Here is a 17,441-nt window from a genome sequence, read left to right as displayed (position 1 = left end):
AAGATGAGACCATGTTGTATTTTGAATTATGAGCCCATTTCAGCTGACATTTCCACCACTTTAGGCAATTTTTAGAACAAATTGACACACAGCGACAAACATTTGATGACTCCGCATACATTTCCTTCGTCACGCATTGCTTAAGATCTTCCCCTGGCGATCCTGCCATCGCCACACACAATCTCCACACGTCGGCGAAAACTCCGTGTCTCACAACACACTTTATTGATCGTTTAATTTTTCGAAAAAAATTATAAGACGCAGAATAAAAGCGCTTTATAAACATCTCTAGACACGTTCTGGTGCTGAACATTTTATTTTCATCATCCCAATTTCCAACACACGTTGACAAGCAGCCAGACTTTCGAATTGATCCCATAATAATCTCACATGATATCTGAGGGTGTTTCGATACTGCAAGACTTCTACATCATGTAATGTGTTTGACATGGACTTATTTGGAGCAATTCTCAGTCGCACAAAAAAGTCAAAAAATGTGTTATATTGATTTAACACGTGCTTTTGCTATTCTGAGTCACATTTGTAAGATTTAAAATGATGATTGTGTAAAAATATTCAACAATTGTGTTTAAAATTCATTCATTTCATTTTCTAGACGGAGTAAGATTGAGCTTGGTCTTAAGATTATGACACGTGACGCCACGGAATATCGGTGTACAGTCTGACTAATTTTTATCACTTACAGATCAAAATCTGCAAATATCTTGCGAAAATGGACAAATCTGCAATTGTTGCTCTAATTTTCAAGCATGAACATGAATAATGCTTACGATAAATTCTTTTTATCACTGATTTACCAGTTATGAACTTGAATATTAATAATTTTGACAAATTTCACCATTTTTCCTCTGCTAAACATTATTTTAGCCAGAATTGAATTTGAAGTTTAACAACGCTTGTGTGTAACTGAGAATTACTCTAATTATTTAAAAGAAAATGCAAATTTTGAGAAACCTCAATTTTCTAAGCATGATTTATAGCTTCCCATTTGATTTGACTTTTCCGGACAGCTCAATATTCCAGGAATTCAGGTCATGTTGGGAAATTCTCTCCACAATTATTCTAAACACACTCCAAAAGCCGTGAAATTTATGCCCAATAACTTTTCAAATAATTGCGTGTGTAACGCATGTATCAACGGATATCATGACCCTGCTGAAATTCGTCCATACATAAAATAAAATATTATTTCTTCAGCGAAGAATGGGGAGTGAGGAAAAAAAAGGAACACGAAGAGAAATACTGGGACAGAAGAGAGTGTTTTGTCTGTTCAGAATGTCTCACGTTTGAAAATATACCCAGAGTGATGCCGGAGTGCAAATGAGTCCTCGAGGGTTGTTTGTTTGAAAATAAACAGACGTGCCGAAAAGTTGGACAAATTCTTTTGCCAATGGTTGAGAGATGAAAGTCACACTTGAGATCCCCAGCTGTTGTCGTCAAACAAAATTTTCATTCTGTATATTAATACCTATACACGCTCTCAATGTACATATTCCCATTTTGTCATGCCAATGATAGAAGAACAAGAAATGGTGAGACAGTGACTAAGTGTGGCAGCAGATTGAAAAGTTTTCTGGGTGACATCCAAAGAATTCCATTCCTCTGTGTGACTTTGGAGGCGTTCTTTGGGGGTAAATTTATTCGGAGAGAAACTTTCCATCTCGAAGAAGATCGTCCGGACTTTTGTCATCTAATTTCCTCGCTCTTTCTCTCTCTCTTTCTCTGTCTTTAATTTCCCTCCCCAAAGCAGCAACAGCAGAAGGCGAAATTGAGTGTAACTCTTGAGAAAAGCTGATGATTTCTGTGAAAATCTTCCAATGGCCAAGAAGGGATTTTTGAGGCCTCAAGACAGTGTTGTTCGCAAGTCGGTATATATATTCCAAATGGGTGGCGCGCAGAGGGAGAGAAATCCGGATCTTAATCAGGAAAGTGAACGACGACGACAACGTACGATGGCGGAGACAAATTTGCAATTCAAAGTTTGCAAATAGATTTTAGTGTGGATTTCCTGGGATGGCACGCAAGTGAAATGGGATGTGATTGATTTATAATGGGTGGAGTGTGGGGCGAGATTTTCTCAATATTATACCATAGCCACATGCTGATTAGGACAGGGTAGATTGCTTAATTTGGGCTAATTTATTGGAATTCTCCTGTCTATGGAGGTGGGCGGACGCGTTTTCCTCCCCCACAAAGTGTGCTTCCTTCACGAAAATTCTACAATGCAAATGTCTCGATGAGCTCACACACCGCACAGAGCCATCTAGTGGCGGAGACAAACCCTCCTTTTTTTGCATTTTGCACTTAATTGACGAACGAGGCAATTTCTCGCCAAAAAAATACCCTCAACATTTGCATATTCAGTTCAATCTTGAGTGACCAAGAAACACATCATAAATTTCTCTCACTCGAAGGCACACAACAATATTTGCCAGACCCCAAAAAAGCATATCCATCTCACTTATATATAAATACAGCCGCTTGTGAGGTCAAGAAGGGAGTGCGAAAAAAAGAGTTTGTGATAAAATCAAACAAGCCGTATAACTTTTCAAGACATCCGTAAATCATTTTCATTGCACGAATCCACAAATCGCTCATTTTCTCAAACTCCTCATTCTCTCTCTCTCTCTTGTGCAAAATATCCCTTTACTTTTCTCTCAACTTCATCTTTTCGACCATCAAACACAAGCCCAGATCGGGGTTTTTTTTTCTTGTACTTCATCTTTATGAACTTCTTCATCTGAAATGGCATAAATCCACCATGATTGAAACAATGAATCATTTTTCATCTCAACACTTCTCACTCTCTCTTTTTTCTTCTCTCTTTTTTCTTCAAATGGGGAGGACTTGAGACCAGTCAGCCCAGAAATGATATTGGACAAGTATTATATAGTTTAGTGAAATCCTCGTGAATTTTTCATCATCACGAATGTTGTGAAGAGAGGGACGTGAAGACAAGATGCAAACGGAGAAATTTATCTTTAATTGATGCGCTACCTTGAGAGACGCGCAATATATACGGAGGAGATCTCTTACCATTGGCCTCATGTTATGCAAATCACATGAGGTTCTCGCCGTTTTTCTCTCTCTCTCTCTCTCTCACGTCTCTCACACATAAGACGCCCCATAAGATATTGCTCCCCATCTTCACCTCGTTTGCCATTGTCGTCATCATCGTGGGGATCTTCATGGGCCGAACAGGCGAAAACAGTGAGAAGGATCGAAGCGCTACGCGAGACGCAAGATTCTCTAGACAACCAAATTGAACACCGAAGAATCTCACATTCAACGCAAAATGCTAGAATATCGCTGAGAAAATACACCTAAAAAACAATCTATTCTAATAACAAGAGAAACCAAAAGAAAAAAACCCTGGAAATGTACAAAACTTCATCATCGTTTCGCATGATCCATGATTGATCTTTCTGTGCTGAGATCAAGACAATACCTGTGAATTGCTGGCATCTTTGAGAATGTGCAGATAAAAAGAGAAACAGCCAGTTGCTTGCCTTTTTTCCTACCCCCCTTTTTTCCCCCCCCTCCTTGCCACACTCAAATGCACAAACATCTTCAATTCTGCCACACATATTCACATGCATCACAATTTATGACTGATGTCGGTTGTAAATTAAAAATAATCATAAAATTAAATCATCGCCTGTCACAACAACGCACGGGGAACGTTCATTTACTCACTCAAAGATATTTGATTCAGAAATTTTCTTTTTATTGCTCCTCTTCTTGCTGTTGATGCTGGCTGCCTTGAAGTTCACCCATTCATTTTATATCAATAAACTTGTGAAAACCACAGGGAAGACGGTATAGCGCAGGAAAAAAGAATAAAAAAAAGACAGCAAAAACACGAGGGGTTAAAAATGCGTAGGAGAGTGAGAGAAGAGACTCTCAAAGTCCACCAGAGAGCACAGAAACTCCGTCGTCTCTCGCCCCCTTCTCTTTTGTTGAAACACCCAAATTAGGGCCAAAAACATTGAAAATGTTACCAACAAGTGGAGGAAAAACGTTGCGATCCTCGAGGTAACATTTAATTAGACAACCCAGTGGTTGATTTTATGCGCCCAGAAGCCAGATATATTCCCAATTATTGCAACTTTCAACACACAAACACACACAACACAACTCAAGTCACCCTGCGGCCAAACATCAATGCCGAAGCACATGACAAAGGAGAAATTTCCGTTTTCCCGGGAAATCTCAATTGCCATTCCAACAGCTTGTCTTCCAAACCCTGGACTCTCTCTCTCTCTCTCACTGCCAGGGATTGAAGGGGGAGGATGAGGGATGAATGTGGAATGAAAATGTTCAAACAACCCTGACAGCAAACACTTCATTGAGAATGCATTTGAAAACAACATGATGGCATGGGACAATGTTGCGCATACCTTTCGCATCCCAGGCTTCTGGCTGATGCTGTATCCGAAAATTATTTACAATTTTAATTAAATACTACTCAACACGGATGCAATTTACCATTTTCAATTACACAACACACTCCTCACTGCCAATGGGATACATCGACACTCTGGCAGATGAATGTGAGAGGCTCGTCATTGAGAAATCAGATGAGAAGACCGCAAATCAGCATGTTTTTCACCCCAAAATTGAGCTGATTTATCGCCTCATTAGAGCACAATAATTTCTAGGCCACTTTCTGCTCAGTATTGAGCAGATAAAAGCACTTTTCTCAGCATATTCCAAGCGAAAAATCACTCGCGACTTGCATTCATTAAGTTTGTAATTATTAAGGCCAATTTCGCCCTTGAGACAAATAATCGGAACTTTTACATGCCTTTCAAAATTGATTAGCTCAAATTTCCTTCTCTCCTGGCTAGGATCACGCCAGGAAGTCATAAAGTGTGAGAATACGTGAGAAAAGACAGAAAATTATGCGAAAAATATGATATTATTAGCGTCCCTCACGCCAACTTTGCTGCCCTCTGGCGGCAATATGTGGGGAAAATTATCAAACACTTAAATTTTAATTAATCATTCACGAAACACTTAAATTCAATTGGATTTATTTTAATCTTTTGCTTAAAAATATTAAAATTTAGATTATTTGTAATTTTACTTGGAAAATAATCATTTTATTTAATAATTTCTACTTAAATTTTGATTTTTCCCATACAAAGTGATAGTCAGTAAATAAATATTTGACTGAAATCATAGAGATTCCTCAAAATGCGCCTTGTGACTTGCTCATTGGCATATTTACTGAACTTCCCTTAAAATTGTGTTTTACATTTCTTTGGGTTAATAAAGTTATCACTTTGACCTCAAACAAGCGCTTCTGTGAGCAGATTTTCGAGCACGATGAAATTCTCGCTGGGATTTGAGAGAAATTTAGCGAAAAAGTGGATAAAATGATCCCTTTTAGAGCCTTCAGGCAATCGCTGTGCGATGAAATTGCAATTGCAGCAGTCTCTGATGTGCTTGTCTCTGGTGAAAAACAAGGGAAAACCCGAAAGTCTCTCAATGACGCGCCTCTGAGCGGATCTCACGGCTCTGTCTGGGAATTATTTATGCAAAAACTGAGTGAGAGACCATGTGAAGCTTGGCTATATGAATTGTCTGTGAGAGGGATGAAGAGGATGAGAATGCGTGGGCATCATATCTGCACTCTCCCAGAACCCAAAAGAAGAAGAAGAAGACGGAACATGTGAGACTCACCTTCTCTGGCTTCTTCTTCGACGACGGCGAGATGATCTTCTCCTCCTCGGATGCGATCTTATTGAACTTCTTAGTCGCCTCCTTCACACTGATCTTGTTCTCTGACTCTGTCTTTGCAATCTCCAGCATCTCCTCCATGATGGCCACGTTCTCCTTGTTGGACTCCGACACAGTGTCATCGCTACTGGACTTCTCTATCGAGAAGGATCTCTCGGCGCTGGAGCGCTTCCTGGGCGGCACTTGTGGCGGATCCTCCTGACTCTCGCTCCTGCGCAACTCCACCGGAGCCTCGAGGCTGGGCTGTCGCTGGAGCGCCATGATCGCCGTGCGATACTCATTGATGCAATCCTTGTACTGCACGCGGGTTTGTGGCTCAAGCACGGCGACTTTCGCCGGAGTTCCCGAGCCTGAGGCGCCGGGAGAGACATCCGGCGGTGGCCGATAGGGCGGAGGCTGCCTTCCGGAAGGCGAGAAGTCCATCTCCGAGGAGATGGAGCGCGACGCGGGGCTCATGAGCGTGCCACTGGCCAGACTAATATTGTCCTCCGATGGACACTCATGAAGGTATTTTGGCTTGAGAATTAAGTATTTCTCCTTCTCATTCGAGCCATCGCGCTTGTCCTCCGTGCGAATAGTCGCGAGAATGTTCACGTACGTCTTGAACTGCTTCCGCGCTTCATCTGGACAGTCGCGAGAAGAGAACACAAAGTGTCCGGGAGTTAATTGTGAGGTTATGTCACGATAAACACGGGAATTTTTGGGCGAAAAACACAGTGAAAATCCTCTGAAGCACCCCAAAGAGGAAGATTGTGCCACACTTTGCTCGGATGCTGGATTTCCACGTGAGATGAGAGCAACAAGTGGGCGAAAAGAGATTTTCTTTCACGGTGAGTCACGGAATGACGTAAAGTGCCCACGAAAGTCGATAAAAGGCTATTTTCACTTACTTTGAGTATCAGGATTTGTGAGGAACTCCTTGAAGTGCTTCACCAGAGCATGATTAGTCACTTTACACCCATTATTAAGCATAAAATTGCGAATTTCCGCGAGAGAAAGCTCCATTGTGTACAGAAATAAGACGTCAAAACAAATGTGGAACGTATGGAAAATAACAGCGGCAAACTTCACATTATCCCGCCTTTTTCGGGAAGGCGAATTCCATCGTCAAAAAACCGCGCTCAATATTCTCAATTTCATGGAATTTAAAGGGAATTCAATCGAAAGCTTTTTCTCTTCAGCGTGTTGGACAAAAAAATATGCCCACAATTTATGAGAAATACAGATTTTTTTTGTTTGTTCTCCACGCGAAGCACATTTTACCGAGGGAAAATGCACCATTAATGGTGTGAAAATGTTTGCCTTACGCGCATTTTTCAGCAGCAGCGGCAGGAAAAAAGGACATAGAACAGCGAGTTTCAGTGTTGCTGGAGCCACAAAATTCGGTTAGGACTCAATTAAATGGGGCGCCACCAAAAAAGCGCGGTTATAGCGAAAAACCACGACAAATTGTTCAATGTCCTGTTCTCGGCGGGAAATTAATTTAATTATTGTGTACGGAGGCATTTGGACATTTAGCGGATGTTACACAGCACACACGGCACTTTTTCCACCGGAAAACGTCACCCTCGAGCCCCTTCATTGATCGCAAATCAAAGGACCACAATTTGGCGGTTTCGCCAATTAAAGTGGTGTTAAATTGTCGGACACAATTTTGCTAGGAAGAACTTGCAGGAAAATCTAGAGGACAAATTCACACTCTTCTGCAATTTATCTGACATTGTCATCGACCCTGCCTCTTGCCGGGATGACTTGTGCGGTGAAGAATTGTCCCGCTGACTCGTGCATTCCGCCTCAATTGGTGAAATTTATTCCCTCCGTCGAGAAGTATCCCTCCAATGGTCCGGGGAACAAAACCACCAAAAGGTAATAAAACCGGGATGATTGCAATAATTCATCGGTCGAATTGGCCAATTGTTTGGGGGTGGATACGAGCAACGCCTCCCTTTTGATTCCCGAACTCCAGGCAATTTTCCCGCCAGAAACAACGCCATCGATCGTGTTCGCGTCCGTACAAATTCATTGACCAACAGAAAGCGCTGGGCGAATCCCTCGGCGGATTTTCGAGGGGTGGTGCGGGCGCTTTCAATTGAAATTTTAGCAATTAAACAGACGATTTATTCGGCTATTTATCGTTTTCATTCTCAAACAAGTGTTTAGCGCTATTGAGAGAGCGAATTCGGTGCAAATGCAGCCGAGGGGTGGCCGGTGGGCGGCCACGGGGGACAGAGAGTAATTCTGGGTGTCGTGTTGTGGATGCGACACTGTGCCGCTATAATTAATTTAATGCTCATTCCGGGGGATGCCATTTCAAGCCCGCATTCAGCCCATTCACTCGCTTTCGCCGCACACAGTCTGTCTCCCGGACAAATTGTCCACGCAACCAAGCCACCCACTCGCGCCCAGCGCCCGAAGTGCCCGCGAATTGAACGCACAGGAGCTCCAGATGCCTTGCGAATTGCTCACTAATCTCACAAGGCGTAAATCAAGCTTAAGATATTGACTTAACACACTTAATGCTAATAAACACTAATCGAAGAGTCAATCGAAAACGATGGAAAGTCAATTTTTCAGCCTCTGATCTTCTTGAGTTTTCCTAAAATATTCTTAGATTTTGAATAAATATAATATTTTAATATCTTGTAATTTTTTCACTTGAAAACTGTGAAGAAATTTGATTATTTAGAAGTTGTCTGGATAAAATGTTCTCGAAAATGAGTAAAAATCGACTGTGAAAACTAAAATTTTCAGTTTATTTTTTTAATTTAGTCATATTTTTGTAAATAAATTCCAATAAAATCCACTGAAAAATTCAATAAACAATTAGGATTAGAAGGTATTTTGGGGATTTTGAGGTAAATTTGGCAAGTTTCGAAGCGTAATAAATATTTTTTTAACCTTTCCAATTAATTAAATAGGAATTTATTGCAATTTTTGATTAAAATATGGCAAAAACAAGTTCTAAAAAATCAACTTTTTATACTTTTCATGATCTTTGATGTTTTATACGGTCAATATAAAAAATATTCCATGAAATGGTTAATTTATTATTGAACAAATCATATTTAAAGTCTAATAATAATCAATAATCAAGACGAGCAACATTCTTTCAGCAAATAATTGACGAAAACCTCATTATGATAAGTAAATCGTCCAGAAACCGCGGATTTAATACAGCATGAATATTAATCCACCCCAATTTTTTTTACCCTTAACCATCTGCGCAATTATTCATCGTCCCAATTATTCCCGTCTCGGGCACACTGAACGAATTGTTTTTGGCAATTGCAAATGAAATTATATTGGTAATAATTTAAATTGCAATCAGTATAAATTTCGCAGGGCAGAATCCAATTGTTATTCCCCCGGGGGGAAAATTGTATATACGCACATTGGAGGGATGTGGAATGGGGATGAGAGCTTGGGTATGGCATTTAATTAATTAGGGGTCCGAATACAATTTATATTTTCAATGTGATTTCCACTTGTAGTCCCTCATTATTCACATTATACCAAAATGCAATGCACAAGTCTATTTAGCCCATTTGCAAAACTAAACACACCACATTTCTCCATTGTGTATTGTTGCAGGAACCACTGCAGAAATGGCAAATTATTTAATTAATTCTCACCACTTTCCAACTTCCTGAGGCTTCACAGCCAATTCACATTGCTTCTCTTTCTCTCTCGCCATTGACTTTCCCAGCTTGCACACGTGAAATTAATTCTCCACCAAAAACACTCTGAGATGTGCTCAGGAAAAGTTACTGACTCGCCGTCGAGAAAATTGGTGAGGAATGACATGAAAAATCTCGAGTGAAATTTATTTTCACATAAATTCAGTGTCAAGTTTTTCTGCCTCTCCTGAGACACTAAACATTGTGCTCCTCGACTGGCAAAGATAATTGGCACAATGAGTGAAACAAGCAATTGAGCATTCTTCACAATCACTGGGATTTTCTCAATTTCCTCCTCACTTTTCCAGGCGCTGCGTTTTGTGTTCTTGCACAAATTTCAGCTATTTTTGGGCTGGTGGAAAAAGTGTGATAAATCGGTGATGTCACGCCTAATTGCTGACTGAGGATGATATCCTTCGTGGCGCAGACATTCTCCACGTCAGCATCTCTCCACCGGAGACCACACAGAGGGAAAACGCTGGGCTTTTCTTGAAGAAAAATAAACCCACATAAGCTTGCAATCGTTAATTAATTTCGATTTTCACGTGACTTTAAATTCAAGGAATTTATTCATAACCTAATTTTCACGATTCAAGTAACACTTTTTACCGCTCTAAAAGATGTTTTTTTTTACGAATGTTGTCGTGAAGTGAATTATCTTGGGAGGCCATTAAATAAATGAAAATGCCAGTAATTTGTCGCCAAATTTCCTCCTCCAGTTGCTGAGGAAATTGCAGTGAGAACAGAAAGACTGCGACAATGGTCAATTTAGGAATCAAAACAGCGAAAAGCCATTCGATGCCATTAAGGCAAGAAGTCTTCGGAGGAGTGTATAATGTCTTTGTCTTTGGCCTCGGGAATGTAAAATAGTTGGGGTGGCAGAAACGGAAGTGTCTTTTCTCACCCACAAACACGGAGTAAATTGGCCGAGAAGGAGAACCATTGAGGCCTCACCATATTGCATTAATTATTTCAAATTGGAAAATGCACTCTCCAAGTCAACTGGCCCATAAAGAAGCATTGGGTGGGAAACAAAAGGAGGAGAGATAATGGAAATTATTATTACTGCAAATATAGCCTGAGGTGGCTAAAATAGACGATGTCTGAAGCTGAAAGGAATGCCAAATCAGGTGCTTGCATTTGCAATTGTGGTGGTTTAACAATAAAGAATCTTGTGCTTCTCTGGGTGGAAGCCATAAGGAAGTTTCTTGGGGCATATTGCTGAAGAAGACACTTAAGCGCATCACAAATGCAGGTGGACTTCCTCAATGGTTGCTCTCTTCTGGGAAACCTTCACCTTTCCTCCACTTCCTCAATAGTCCGCAGGGTTGATTCCCTTCGATTACGCGTGGAATGCTTAATTACCCACATCTTTGGCGCCAGTCAATTTTCACTTCCGTCCTTTGTGGTGAAACTGATACTCTTTGGCGAGTCATCACCCAAGATCTCAAGAGGTCACTCGGAGTGCCGGAGCGACGTTGAGTGACACAAGAATTTCGGGGCGGACGGGAGAAGCTGGAGAAGAAGAAGGTGTGGCTCCCATTCTGCCCAGGGAGGCTCCAATGTGATGAGATGAAGATTCTCCGGCAGAAACACAAACAGATTACAATCTTACAACACAAGACGCTCTATTGCGAGTTCCATTCTATGCTTAATTGAAAAATTACCTCAATCCTCTCTATTCACCAGCCGAAGGAGCTTTGCGACTAGTTGAGGGTAAATTGCTTAATCATAGCCAAAGCAATCACTTCAACTATAGAGTCTAGTTTAATCGGGAATATTGTAGTTGAACAATAAATAGAGTGAAAAGAAAAAATCAAAATAATCAACTCTCTATGGAGTTTTAGGATTGAAGAATAAATTTTCAAAAATCCAAAGTTGAATATTTCATCAAAATCTTATATTCAAATTTTGATTCATATTTTTTATTTTGGAAATATTATTGGTTTATCAACTTTGGTAAATAAAGAGCAAAGGCACAATTTGCCACAAGCTGGATTTGAAGTCATCAAAGGCCAATTTTGCCTTGGGGAAATACAATCGGATATTCTGCATATCTCTCAAACTTGATCAGCTGATCAATCGATGATGAAAATCGGCTTTTTTACGCGATAAGCTTTATTTTCACTTCAGAATCACGCCAGGTATGTCATAAAGTGAAAATTACACAAAATATGCGATATTATTAGCGTCCCCCACGCCAACTTTGCTGCTCTCTGGTGGCGATATGTGGAGAAAATAATTGAATATTTATTTTTAATTAAATATTCCAGAATATATTAAAAGATAAATTTGATTTTTAAAAAATATTTGGACGAAAATATTAAATCGTTGATTATTTTGCAATAAAAAATTATTTTTTGATTATTTTTATTCAAATTTTGATTATTTGATTTCTTTCTTAGAAATCACCTTGTGATTTGCCTCTTGATTTTGACCCAATTTTCACACAATTTTGGAGGAAAAGTAGTTAAAATAGTCTAAAATTTCGGTAAAATAAAAGAAATTGCACGCAATTCCTATCGATAAGTGTCGATAACTTTAAAGTGAGAGCAGCAAGTGGGATAACACACTAAGATTATGTTGTTTGTAGTGATTTTTAGCAAGTGATAATCGCAATTAGAAATTGCTGATGATTTATATTCTACGATAAACTCATTTAAAAGCTTCTGTGGACAATATTATAACTTTTCTCTTCACCATGAAATTAATTCAACAATCACAACTGTTCAAAATTCAAATTACTTTTCATGTATTTATTTAGGAATCGTGATACTTTACTATACAAATCAGAAACTATACTAAAAACTACTCTCAAAGTGTTCAGTTTGTTGGTTTTCTGAGTGAAAACCGCGTATTTCTCTATGAGTGGCAAACGGCTGAGCTTGACCACCCTTTTCGAGGGCGGCAAAAGGCGAAGAGTGGCGCATGAAGGGATGCTCCATTTGACGCTCTGTGCAAACTCCAAATATCAACTGACTCCATCAGTCTCCGCAGTGGCATTGCGAGGTGGATGATGGGGCCATGTCGCCCGAGTGCGAGTGAGTGCGACCGTGTGCCATTTGTTGGCGCGCACGTTCAAAATCAACTCCAGTGCTGTTGGTTGGAAACCCATGTTCTCCTGCAATTGCCTGTGCCTTTGGAAAAAGGAGGAATACGCTCACACAGTGCTTGCCGGCGCGTCTCTGGGATTTACCCTATGCTGAGGGATATGGTAAACACTAAATATCGCCCCCCTCGTGCATGCCCTGCGCCATTTTACCCACAGTCGAAACATTCCACATTGTTCTTGTTGCCGGTGTGGTTCTCCAATTCCACCTCCGCGTCACTCATCGTGCCGTCGTGCTGAGCATCAGGTTCAGGTGCTGCTCCTGGTGGCTTGTGTGATTCTCCCGCCAAAATTTCCCTGGGAAGAAACTGTGCTGTTTCCCGCTTTTTTTTTTGCTCAATCACCACGGCGTGTGTGCGGCAATTAAATGAAGTCACATTAAATACAATTCCGGTTGGTGTCGATACCACACAGTCTGTGACCCGGGCCATTAAAGTCCGCACATCAGAGAGTGGTTTTTGTGTCCCCAAAGCCGCGAGGACAAATTCACAATTGGCGGAGACCAAATAAATCCCCCTCGGCCGCCCTGGGTCACCTGTTTTTGCCAAAAGGCGGCCACCGGACGCCACTGGACGGGAAGCTCAATGGCTCAGTGCGAATCACGCAAAACCATTTCGATGTGAGTTGTCGAAGGCGTCTGATCTCGAACAAGTGGGTGTACTCAATAGAGCAGTGATGAGTGAAGGCAGATCCAAGAGCAATCGGGGCCTATCTGGTGGCCAAGTGGGCCGCGAGAGCAATTAGCGAAAGAGCCTGATAGCGCACCTGATCCCGGCGATAGGGGCCATTTTTCGCGCCCATCTGGCGGCCCCTCGCCGCAGTGTTTCTCTTGTGACTCTTTCCGCCACACCAAATAGAGCAAAGTGCCATCACGACAGCGCCAAAGGGACACTCAGTGGACAAGAGGCTGAAATAACTTCTCTCTCTCTCAATTCGCATGTGACTCGTTTTTTTCCCACGTGAATTACGCGCTCCTTCAAATCGCCGAGTGCTGAACAGTTTTGCGGCGAAAATCCCGCCAGAGACATTGGCAAAAGTGACTTGGCGACAGACCTGAGAAGGAAAAAAAAGGTAGATTAATTAGCTGTTGTGCGAGGAAGAAGCGAAAAAAAGCAGTGAAGATGGAATTACCACCGCCTCACGAGGATTGGGAGCATCAAGTGAATCCCTTTCTGCAGGAGATGAACAACTGCGAGGAGGATTATTTCAATCCGCAAGAGGTAAATTAAGCACACTCCTAATTGACCATCGCCGCAAATTACACGCAATTCCGCCAATTTCTTTTTCAACCCATCTCAGGCGGAGGGTATTTTTCAGTGCTGTCTTGAGGGGCAAGCAAATTGACTGCCTCTTAAGGGAGGGCGTTGAAGTTCATTGCTGGAAGATTACTGAGAGAATTCTAAGAGATTTTCATCTTTCTTGCATTAGAGAAAAGAATTAAGGCATGATGAAGATGATTTTTCGAAATATTTACTCAGTAAAACTATATATTTCACCCTTATTTTAAGTTCATAACACGCTTTATTGAATTGTAAATTGTTGATTTGATTATATGCATTACGAGGTAAGTTTTTAATTGATTAAGAGTGAAAGAAATGCTTTAAATTCGTCCTTTTTGCAACCCTCGCGATGTCTATTTCAGGCTGAACAGCCCTGGTCACACGAGGTTTGGGGTGGTTTTTATCAATCACCTCCTGGGCTCAAAGCACCGAATCTGTGGAGGAATAAATTAACACATTAAACGTGAATATTAATGATATGCCAGCGACGAAGGGTTTCGCAGCGCGTACAAGTGAAATTTTAATGTACATCCCCCGCCATTGGGGTGAGTTCTGTTGTACACCTGATACGTCGCAGAGATAAGTCAAGTGAGCGGTGTTCTTGGTGGATGGAAATTAGTCATTTCGTCATTGGGGGGATGTGTGTGTGTGTGTTGAAAATGTCTGAATTCCTCAATCTTATTAGGAATTTAAATTGAACTGCGATTTGAGGAGTTCCAGGACAGATGGTAAATGCGGAGAGACACGCGAGACTTTTCCATTTCCCCAAGAGATTAAGCAAAGCAGAGAGTTCATCTATCTGGTGAAGGTTTCAGGCGATGTGACAGGTTGAGAAAAATTTGTCAGTTGGAAGAAATTGTGATTGATTGAGTGATAAATTCACCTTGACATTATATCTTTTCTCTTATGCTCCCAAAATTATGGTGTGAATTTATTCACATGGGTTGCGCGCGCGGTCACAATTTGAAATTCTAAAGAAAAAAAAAGTGCCTCAAAAGTCTTGAGACAATTCCAGACACGACCGAGCTCATTAGGGATAGTGTCGCTTTCTCACCCTTTTCCTCATCACGTCTGTCACAATGTATTCTCTCCACTTCGATGGCTCCTCATCTCGATCACGCGCAATTTAGCCAATTGACCTCATTAGTGCGTATTAAATTCTTTCCGCCACAGCCGTTACGCATTTCCAGGGACAAGTGCGTCCGTTGCAGCAGGACCAATATCGTCCGTCATTTCGTGCGCGTCAATAAATTAGTGGTTTTGTCAACCTAAAGACGCATCCACTCCTCTTCCAAGACCCCGCTGATCACGCGCGAGCGTCTCTGGGGTTGTGTTTGCATTGCATTTCAACACCCAGTGCATAATTTAGTGCATTTTCATCTGTCGCCGGTTAATTGACACAGTAATGACAGTGATCAATCGTACAGTGGGGATTGACATGTGTGGGGATCTGTGCATGAATTAAAAGGTAATTTCCACTTCAATTACGCCCGCGGGGTGGTAAGACAATTGCCGGGGTCGCGATCGCACCATTAATTTATGGCCACCATCATTCAGAGACAATTCATATCTCTCTGGGTCAGTGGCTGGGGCAATTTTTCGCAGCACGGTGACCAAATAAAACAATTATGCTGTTTATTTTTCACTCAAGACTAAGGGTACAAAAATTGCCGTGAACGTCATCGGAACAGGTGCATGCAGGTGTGTTTTGGGAATAGAGTCCGAGGCCCATTGATGAATGTACAGAAGAGAGCTGGATGTCTTCTCGGCTCTTCTAACAAGATGGGCACAAATGCGGGTCTCGGATCTCCTACGGAGAGAGATCCCTCGGGCCTCTGGTCTACTTTGTTGCACACCTCACGCCGTGTCTTGTCGTTTTTTCGCAATAATTGATTTTATTGCCTTTCTCTTATCGCTCGCTGCCATCTCAGCCTTGCGCGGAGCCCTCAAATACAGCGCCTCAAACGGAATTATGAAAAATATTCAATTAAAAAATGCTGCCCAGAGAATTTCCAACGTTCACCCAAAGAGACTGGCAAATTAATTCATCGCTAAGAGCCTTTGATCTCCCTTGATGTATGGTTTGACTTCATAGAGACTTGTCGGAGGGAAATCTCACGTCATTGCGACGATATTATAATTATACCGACGCTTGAGTTGCACTTGCCAAGGGGCAAATATTACGGTCGGAAGTGGTGTATAACTTTTAAGGAAGAACTAGGAATCGAAAGTGGGAGAATTGAGGCATTTTCTAAATTATTTTGCCTTGAAAAATCAATTTTATTGCTTTTCTAGGTTATGTTTTTGATTTTAGACAAATTTTGGGGATTAAGAAATCCTCAAAATTATCAAATTTGTATTCAAATTAAGAATATTTCTCTTTTTCTCAGCAGAATGAAGCATTTTTGTTCGAAATAACTTTATATTTGTTGAGAAAAAGCTTCAAAGTCAATCATAACCTTAAAAATGTCATTTCAGTCTGGAAAAATATCTCTTTGTTTAGTTATTTCCGCGGTTCGTGCTTTAAACTGGAAAATTCAAGTAGAAATATCGTAATATTCATTATATTTACTCATTTTCAGATGCCGAAGGATTTAAATTAGTCAAAGAAGAATTTTAAAGATGGATTTATAACCTCACAATTAATTCAAAAATTTTCTAAGCATCTTCCAAAAACAAAACTTAAGAGCTTAAGCTTCTTGAGATAGAAAAACTTAGCTTAGATTACGATAAATCAGAAGTAAATTATGAAAACAGATGAAAGAGTCTAAAAAGCGGTGGAAAATGCATTTAAAAGCTTCAGAAGTGTCTCAAGTGTTAAAGATTTTGCAGAGGAATTGCGGTTATCTCCCCCTTGGCATTTGCATATTTTCAAAAAACTATATTTAGTGTGAAATCAAGATTTTTCTTTAATACGCCTTGAATGATTATCTCTCTCTGGCTTCCCTTTAATGTTATGCACGAAAAAGGGACTTTTTCACCAAATTTTCCACGTGAAATTTCATCAAGTCATGAAAAAGTGCCACGTGAAAATGAGTGAAAATATTTTTTACGACCTCACACAGTTATAAAATGAACACAAAAGAGAGTAATTTGGGTGTATTATAAACATTTTATACGATTTTGCGTGACGTGAATCCCACTTTTTCCACACACAAACACACTCTGTGCGGAGTCACAGTGACTTTTGGCGTCAATTAAAATAGTTTTCCACACTTTTTACAGCTCACTTTCCTCTGGGTTGTCCGTTGGAGGGATGGAATAAAAAATAAATGTGGACAGAGAAGCGACACAATAAATAATTAAGTGCATTCTGCTCTCTCAGTTGAGCTGTAAAGTTGGCTAGTGTGAGCTTGTGTGGTGTTGCTGCTGGAAAATGTGTTTAGGGGATGAAGTGTGGTGGATGGTTTTAATTGAAACGGATGAGAAGGAGGTGGAATTGTGCGTGTGGGTCTCTCACCCCATGTGCTCAAACGGAGGGATGCTGGGTGTGAATCCCGCAGCGCGGCAAAGTGAACACTTGGCGTGCAGAGATTTTGCCATTTTCAATCACATGGGGATTCGAGGAATGGCCTGAGAGCGCAGACTGCAGAGTGAAGCCAACACCAA

General features: G+C 40.9%; 1 protein-coding gene across 1 annotated transcript in view; it reads right to left on the bottom strand.

Moving 5' to 3' along the window:
- The window catches only part of LOC132260780 (uncharacterized), a 76,255-nt gene extending 69,458 nt beyond the window's left edge, over positions 1-6,797 (bottom strand). The window contains exons 1-2 of the mRNA XM_059759110.1: positions 6,657-6,797; positions 5,710-6,389 (exon numbers count right to left, since the gene is read on the bottom strand). Of these exons, the coding sequence (XP_059615093.1) occupies positions 5,710-6,389; positions 6,657-6,771 (795 nt within the window). The 5' untranslated portion in view covers positions 6,772-6,797. The remainder of the gene's footprint in view (positions 1-5,709; positions 6,390-6,656) is intronic.
- Positions 6,798-17,441: the final 10,644 nt, after the last annotated feature.

Source organism: Phlebotomus argentipes, unplaced genomic scaffold (genome assembly GCF_947086385.1).
Source record: "Phlebotomus argentipes unplaced genomic scaffold, Phlebotomus argentipes genome assembly scaffold_18, whole genome shotgun sequence".
In the NCBI taxonomy this organism is placed as follows: domain Eukaryota; kingdom Metazoa; phylum Arthropoda; class Insecta; order Diptera; family Psychodidae; genus Phlebotomus; species Phlebotomus argentipes.
Note: the sequence above shows the minus strand (reverse complement) of the source record. Positions and strands in the feature narration are given on the sequence as shown.